The sequence below is a fragment of the Solea solea genome, chromosome 6 (genome assembly GCF_958295425.1).
Source record: "Solea solea chromosome 6, fSolSol10.1, whole genome shotgun sequence".
NCBI lineage: Eukaryota > Metazoa > Chordata > Actinopteri > Pleuronectiformes > Soleidae > Solea > Solea solea.
Genome location: NC_081139.1, coordinates 27,705,620 through 27,714,015, shown reverse-complemented (window position 1 = coordinate 27,714,015; position 8,396 = coordinate 27,705,620). Strand labels below are relative to the sequence as shown.

Sequence of the window (8,396 nt, the reverse complement as noted above, 5' to 3'; positions counted from 1 at the left end):
TTCTGTTAGAAAGTGCTTTGTGTGAGTTGAGATTCTTAAACGTGAATGTGTTTTTTTGCGTTTCTATGACAATAAACTGAATATCATCACAAAACAATGAGCTACGTGTCGTTCATTTACGAAAAGTGCAAATCTGTCAATCTGGGCCGACTTCCTGTTGATCTCAATTGACTTTTTTCTTGATTTTGGGTTCAAGTTTCACCGTAGGAGGCGCTATAGAGACCTGGGGCTCGCGCTGTGTGTGTGTGTGTGTGTGTGTGATTGAGCTAACGGTCCAATCAGAGCTCAGTGACGACGTCAGTGATGACGTCGTTGCTCCAGGGCGGAGGGCGTAGTCACTCATGCTCGTCGTAACGGCGCAGTTAGACAGTCCAAAGTCTCAGGACCGCTGTGTGTGTCTCGATCATGTCTTCAACCGTGTCCACGACCGTGGGGGACATGGTGGTCGTCACCCACGTCCTCCCTGCTAACGCTACCACTGCTGACAACACACAACAGTTAGTGGGCGTCCGGAAGTTCATCGCGTGCCGACCACAGGCGCTGGGGGTAAGAGAAACCACAGAAAACACCTTTACTTTCACTTTATGACGTAACGAAGTACAAATACTTCATTACTGCACTTCAGTACAACATTCACATATGTGTACTTTATTTATATTTCTAGCAACTTGTACTTTTACTCCACTACTGTTAAATTGTGTACTTTTACTACATTTCCTAAATAAATTGTGTACTTTTACTCCACTACTTTTAATTTGTGTACTTTTAGTCCACTACTTTTAAATTGTGTACTTTTACTACATTTCCAATAAATTGTGTACTTTTACTACATTTCCTAGATAAATTGTTTACTTTTATATATTTCCTAAATAAATTGTTTACTTTTGTATATTTCCTAAATAAATTGTGTACTTTTACTCCACTACTTTTAAATTGTGTACTTTTACTCCACTACTTTTAAATTGTGTACTTTTACTACGTTTCCTAAATAAATTGTGTACTTTTACTCCACTACTTTTAAATTGTGTACTTTTACTCCACTACCTTTAAATTGTGTACTTTTACTACATTTCTAGATGAATTGTGTACTTTCACTCCACTACTTTTAAATTGTGTATTGTTACTACATTTCTGAGATAAATTGTGTGCTTTAACTACAATTCCTAAATAAATTGTGTACTTTAACTGCATTTCCTAAATAAATTGTGTACTTTTACTACATTTCCTAGATAAATTGTGTACTTTTACTACATTTCCTAAATAAATTGTGTACTTTACTACATTTCCTAGATAAATTTTTTTACTTTTACTAAATTTCCTAGATAAATTGTGTACTTTTACTACATTTCCTAAATAAATTGTGTACTTTACTACATTTCCTAGATAAATTGTGTACTTTTACTACATTTCCTAGATAAATTGTGTACTTTTACTACATTTCCTAAATTAATTGTGTACTTTACTACATTTCCTAGATAAATTGTGTACTTTAACTAAATTGTGTACTTTTACTACATTTCCTAGATAAATAGTGTACTTTTACTACATTTCCTAGATAAAATAACGTGCATTATCACATGTTAACGATGAAGACTTTCTCTGTGGTTAGAAAAGAAACCAGGAACGAACCAGGCCTGTCCAGCGTCACCTTCTCTGCTTGTGTTTGTCTCCACAGACAGTTCAGATCCTCATCGGCGTCATGATTCTCCTGTTTGGGCTCGCGATGACGCCTCTTGCAGATGCGATTGGAGTTATCACCGGCATCTTCGTCTGGGGAGCTGCGTTTGTGAGTCACGGTTTCACAATCATGTAAAACCCATTTTTACTCTTTGGCTTTCAACCCAGTATGAGACGTTGGTTTTTATCTTTTTATAGTTTTATTGCATGACTTTTTCATTTGTGGTTTTATTAATACTTTCTACAGTATTTTATTCATTTTCATTGTTTTATGTCATTTTTTTATATTTTATTTGTCTTATTTATCTCTGCTGTACAGCACTTTGTTTCAGCTGTTGTTGTTTTTTAATGTGCTTTATAAATAAAGTTGGTCTGGATTGAATCCCAGTACAAAAAGGTCAAACCTCGTCAGGTAGAAGGGGAGTTTCCTGAAGGAGGAGGAATAATGGCAACTCACCTCTGTCAATGCAGAGAGCAACGTCCAACACCACTCACTCTCCCACACCAAAGTCCACGGAGAAAATCAGTGATTTTAGCTGCGGGGCCACAGGAGCTGCTGGTCCTCTGCTGCCTCGTGTGGTCACTTTGTGTCACTGAGGTCATTCTGAACAAAGAATTTCAAACACTGAAGTGACAAAATAAGACATTTGAACTTAGTGATGGAGGCAGCAGTGGATCCACAACTCCTGTGTGTGTGATGTTAAAATCAGTGGTTTTCTCTGTGGACTTTGGTGTGGGAGAGTGAGTGGTTTACAAGCTTCAGTTTCCCGTTGGAAACGTGATGTCCATGTTTCTACACGAGCACACAGCTGATCAGTTTGTGCTTGTGTGTTTCAGTACATCACAGCTGGATCTCTGACAGTGGCTGCTGCCAGACGACCGAGCCGCTGCCTGGTGAGTATGAACATGTCACTTGTGTTTCCTCGTTCATTTCTTATTCTTTCTTTCTTTCTTTCTTTCTTTCACTCTGTGGATCAGTGTGAGTGTCGCCGCTCTCTCACGTCGCGTGTCGTCTCTCTGCTGCTCACAGGTGAACTGTGCGATGGCGTTCAGTATCGTCGCAGTGGTCACTGCCGTCGGAGCCATCGCCATCTACTCTGTGGACGCTGCAGGGATTACATACTTCTGCTTGTACGACAGTGACTCCTGGTACAGCTGCGCCCTTTACGAGGTATTAACAAAAACAGACGTTCACACATTGTTGTTGAAAGTGTGTCAACTTCTCCAGTCTTTAATTAATCTGTTGTTATTGTTATTGTCTCTTCAGTAACCTCACCATCCTTGTTAGAGCCATTTTTTGGTTTATGTGTGTGTATTTTATATGTAATACCTGGAAGCCACAGTAGGTGGCGCTCAGTACTGTGGGGTGCTGGAAATTGGTAAATAGAATAGCAGGTAAATACTCAGCAGGTGTGCTGCTTACTGGGGAAGCACGCAGTTTTTGACCGTCGTCGTCGGCATCACTTTGGTGGGGCGAACGTGAGCTATTTGTTTGGAATTTGCATTCAAGTCACAGCGTTAAAGTCTGTGTCTTTACAGTTCAGCAGAGGTCGCTTATTTGTTGTTTGTGAGCGCAAACCGTGAATAAATGTTTGGTGACTGTATACAACACACATGTTTCATTCATTCATTGGACCCGGAAGACGACGCGTCAACTACTATAGTAACAGTACAGCAGTCACTATAGTCCTGTTGTTAGTGTCTCTCGTCCTGTTGTTAGTGTCTCTCGTCCTGTTGTTAGTGTCTCTCACCGTCCTGTTGTTAGTGTCTCTCATCGTCCTGTTGTTAGTGTCTCTCATCGTCCTGTTGTTAGTGTCTCTCGTCCTGTTGTTAGTGTCTCTCACCGTCCTGTTGTTAGTGTCTCTCACTGTCCTGTTGTTTGTGTCTCTCACTGTCTTGTTGTTAGTGTCTCTCACTGTCCTGTTGTTAGTGTCTCTCGTCCTGTTGTTAGTGTCTCACCGTCCTGTTGTTAGTGTCTCACCGTCCTGTTGTTAGTGTGCCTCACCGTCCTGTTGTTAGTGTCTCACCTTCCTGTTGTTTGTGTCTCTCACTGTCCTGTTTTTAGTGTCTGTCGTCCTGTTGTTTGTGTCTCTCACCGCCTTGTTGTTAGTGTCTCTCTCGTCCTTTTGTTAGTGTCTCTCACTGTCTTGTTGTTAGTGTCTCTCACCGTCCTGTTGTTAGTGTCTCACCGTCCTGTTGTTAGTGTGCCTCACCGTCCTGTTGTTAGTGTCTCACCTTCCTGTTGTTTGTGTCTCTCACTGTCCTGTTTTTAGTGTCTGTCGTCCTGTTGTTTGTGTCTCTCACCGCCTTGTTGTTAGTGTCTCTCTCGTCCTTTTGTTAGTGTCTCTCACTGTCTTGTTGTTAGTGTCTCTCACCGTCCTGTTGTTAGTGTCTCTCGTCCTGTTGTTAGTGTCTCACCGTCCTGTTGTTAGTGTCTCTCACCGTCCTGTTGTTAGTGTGTCTCACCGTCCTGTTGTTTGTGTCTCTCACTGTCTTGTTGTTAGTGTCTCTCACTGTCCTGTTGTTAGTGTCTCTCGTCCTGTTGTTAGTGTCTCACCGTCCTGATGTTAGTGTCTCTCACCGTCCTGTTGTTAGTGTGTCTCACCGTCCTGTTGTTAGTGTCTCACCGTCCTGTTGTTAGTGTGTCTCACCGTCCTGTTGTTAGTGTCTCTCACTGTCTTGTTGTTAGTGTCTCTCACTGTCCTGTTGTTTGTGTCTCTCACTGTCTTGTTGTTAGTGTCTCTCGTCCTGTTGTTAGTGTCTCTCTCGTCCTGTTGTTAGTCTCACCGTCCTGTTGTTAGTGTGTCTCACCGTCCCGTTGTTTGTGTCTCTCACTGTCCTGTTTTTAGTGTCTGTCGTCCTGTTGTTTGTGTCTCTCACCGTCTTGTTGTTAGTGTCTCTCTCGTCCTTTTGTTAGTGTCTCTCACTGTCTTGTTGTTAGTGTCTCTCACCGTCTTGTTGTTAGTGTCTCTCTCGTCCTTTTGTTAGTGTCTCTCACTGTCTTGTTGTTAGTGTCTCTCACCGTCCTGTTGTTAGTGTCTCTCGTCCTGTTGTTAGTGTCTCACCGTCCTGTTGTTAGTGTCTCTCACCGTCCTGTTGTTAGTGTGTCTCACCGTCCTGTTGTTTGTGTCTCTCACTGTCTTGTTGTTAGTGTCTCTCACTGTCCTGTTGTTAGTGTCTCTCGTCCTGTTGTTAGTGTCTCTCTCGTCCTGTTGTTAGTGTCTCTCACCGTCTTGTTGTTAGTGTCTCTCTCGTCCTGTTGTTAGTGTCTCTCACTGTCCTGTTGTTAGTGTCTCTCTCGTCCTGTTGTTAGTGTCTCTCGTCCTGTTGTTAGTGTCTCTCTCGTCCTGTTGTTAGTGTCTCTCACCGTCCTGTTGTTAGTGTCTCTCTCGTCCTGTTGTTAGTGTCTCTCACTGTCCTGTTGTTAGTGTCTCTCACCGTCCTGTTGTTAGTGTCTCTCTCGTCCTGTTGTTAGTGTCTCTCACTGTCCTGTTGTTAGTGTCTCTCTCATCCTGTTGTTAGTGTCGCTCTCATCCTGTTGTTAGTGTCTCTCGTCCTGTTGTTCGTGTCTCTCACCGTCCTGTTGTTAGTGTCTCACTGTCCTTTTGTTAGTGTCTCTCTCGTTCTGTTGTTAGTGTCTCTCACCGTCCTGTTGTTAGTGTCTCTCTGTCCTTTTGTTAGTGTCTCTCTCGTTCTGTTGTTAGTGTCTCTCACCGTCCTGTTGTTAGTGTCTCTCTCGTCCTGTTGTTAGTGTCTCTCACCATCCTGTTGTTAGTGTCTCTCACCGTCCTGTTGTTAGTGTCTCTCACCGTCCTGTTGTTAGTGTCTCACTGTCCTGTGGTTAGTGTCTCTCGCTGTCCTGTTGTTAGTGTCTCTCCTTCCTGTTGTTAGTGTCTCTCTCGTTCTGTTGTTAGTGTCTCTCTCGTTCTGTTGTTAGTGTCTCACTGTCCTGTTGTAAGTGTCTCTCGCCTTCCTGTTGTTAGTGTCTCTCGTCCTGTTGTTAGTGTCTCTTACTGTCCTGTTGTTAGTGTCTCTGTCGTTCTGTTGTTAGTGTCTCTCACTGTCCTGTTGTTAGTGTCTCTCTGTCCTGTTGTTAGTGTCTCTCTCGTTCTGTTGGTAGTGTCTCTCTCGTCCTGTTGTTAGTGTCTCTCACTGTCCTGTTGTTAGTGTCTCTCTCGTCCTGTTGTTAGTGTCTCTCGTCCTGTTGTTAGTGTCTCTCTCGTCCTGTTGTTAGTGTCTCTCACCGTCTTGTTGTTAGTGTCTCTCTCGTCCTGTTGTTAGTGTCTCTCACTGTCCTGTTGTTAGTGTCTCTCTCGTCCTGTTGTTAGTGTCTCTCGTCCTGTTGTTAGTGTCTCTCTCGTCCTGTTGTTAGCGTCTCAATGTCCTGTTGTTTGTGTCTCTCACTGTCCTGTTGTTTGTGTGTTTTCAGAGTCGGATGCAGGGCGTGTCAGGAGTCCTGATTGTCTTCAATGTGTTGCAGCTGGTCATCTCAGCCGTCGTCATTGGTTACGCCTGCAATGCCACGTGTAACTGCGGTGGAGAGGTCTGTGTGTGTCTGTGTATATACAATATACCATATATAAACCAATCGATAATATAAACATTGTGTGTGTGTCTTTCAGATACCATCACACTATTTGGTGCCTGGACAAACTGCTGCTCCCAACGCTGAAGAGGTCAGGTCAAATATCGTGTGTGTGTGTCAACAGGATTGTGTTTTGAAAAAAATCTTCATCACCACTATATCTTCAGAACATGTTCACATCTTTATCAGTGATTTTAGCTGCGGGGACACAGCAGCTGCTGGTCCTCTGCTGCCTCGTGTGGGCACTTTGTGTCACTGAGGTCAATCTGGAGCAAGGTTTTTAAAAGCCGAAGTGACAAAATAAGACATTTGAACTTAGTGATGGAGGCAGCAGTGGATCAACAAGTCCTGTGTGTGTGTGATGTTAAAATCACTGATTTTCTCTGTGGACTTTGGTGTGGGAGAGTGAGTGGTTTACAAACTTCACTTTCTTGTTGGAAAAGTCAGTTTCACAGTGAGATAAAGAAGAGATAAAATGTTCTGAAGATATCGTAATCTTAAACTGACGTAGATTCTTTTAACATGAGTCTTTTGTTAAGTGTCTTTAAGCCTGAACTGTTCCTTTGTGTGTGTGTGTGTGTGTGTGTGTGGGTTGATGCAGAACTTCAAAGGAGAGGCGAGCGCCATGATTCTTCCTCGTCCTCCAGCGTACAACTGAAGACGGTGCCTTGGCGTCACCACGAGCACCAGCCTGGTTTTCATGTTACCATGTCCTTAAAAATCCAAATACTGTTCCATGTTTATTAAGAAATTCCAAATGTCTCACACACACACACACATATATATATATCAGTAATAAGCCTGTAATGATATGCTATCAAAAGTGAAATCGTGAAACTAACCCACGAACCTGTGTTGCGGTGGGAAAACACAGACACGCCCCTTCAAACCACAGTTTGTGCTTCCAATCCAGATGCAGCTCTATGAGCGGTCAGTGCGACCAAACCTTCTTACATTACTATTTAGTTCATATTGAAAGAATCAAACGTAAACTTCTGTACGTTGAAGACACATGTTCTCCTCCTCCGTCTGCGTGTCACGTGACTACGTTTGTTTCGTTATTTTGTGGTTTATGGCACAGACAGAAGCGTGAATCATCTCCACAATGGAGTTGAGTTCTGCCCTCCCCAATGACATTGTGACTTTGGTGTATCGTTACATATATATATACACATATATGTATGTGTGTGTGTCTTATTTACTCAACATGTTAGTATAAAACTGTCCTCACTGGTATCATAATCCATCTTTGATCATGTACTATTTTCTTTGAGTGTTTTCTTTCTGTTAGAAAGTGTTTTGTGTGAGTTTAGATTCTTAAATGTGAACGCGTTTCTTTGTTTTTCTACGACAATAAACTGAATATCATCACAAAACAATGAGCTACACGTCGTTCATTTATGAAGCGGGCAAATCTGCCAAGGCGGGCGCCAAATTTCAAAATGGCCGACTTCCTGTTGAGCTAAGGTCATGGTCCTATAGAATTTTTTGTCCGTCTTGGGCTGTGACATGTCTCCACCAATATTCGTGAAATTTGGTGCAACTTAAGTTTTGGCTTTGTCCTACTGGATCTCCCCTCTGGGGGCGCTACTGAGCCATTTTTGCACCACTTTTACATATTTCCCTTATCGTGTGTGGAGTTTTGAGCAGATCGGTCAATGTGCAGTTAAGTTAAAGGTAACTTTCTGTTTCGTGGCGAAATGGCGGCTAAATTCAAAAGAGTCGTGTTTGTAGACTTCCTGTTGGGTCAAGTTTGTGTTTGTAGACGTGTCCACGGTCGGTCTCTTGTGTCACGTATAAAGTTTCGAGCAGATCTGTCAATGTTACAGGGACACTCCCCATTTTGTGGCCAAGAGTCAAAATTAGCCAAAATGTAAAGTGTTGCGTACAAATTGATGCAACATTTCACATTTCCCGCCATTGTTGGTACGATTAACGTGCAGCTTAGTTTTGGTTCAAGTTTCATCTTAGGAGGCTCAACAGCAACATTTTATGTACGATCTTTAAATCGTTTGATCTTTCTGAACTTTCGTAAGAAAGTGCCTAAACTCAGGGCCGGCTCTACCTAATTTTGTGCCCTAGGCGAGATTGCCCTCCCCCCCCCCCACACACACACACACGAATTACACCAGCC

The 8,396-nt window shown here is 42.7% G+C and overlaps 1 protein-coding gene across 1 annotated transcript; it reads left to right on the top strand.

Annotated features, from left to right (window-relative positions):
* Positions 1 to 314: 314 nt before the first annotated feature.
* Positions 315 to 7,644, top strand: LOC131460309 (membrane-spanning 4-domains subfamily A member 4A-like). Its single transcript, XM_058630657.1, has 7 exons — positions 315 to 546; positions 1,676 to 1,786; positions 2,515 to 2,571; positions 2,708 to 2,848; positions 6,107 to 6,220; positions 6,300 to 6,353; positions 6,864 to 7,644. Exons 1-7 carry the CDS (start codon positions 406 to 408, stop codon positions 6,918 to 6,920), a joined length of 675 nt encoding a protein of 224 aa, XP_058486640.1. The 5' UTR covers positions 315 to 405; the 3' UTR covers positions 6,921 to 7,644.
* The last annotated feature ends 752 nt before the right edge of the window (positions 7,645 to 8,396 follow it).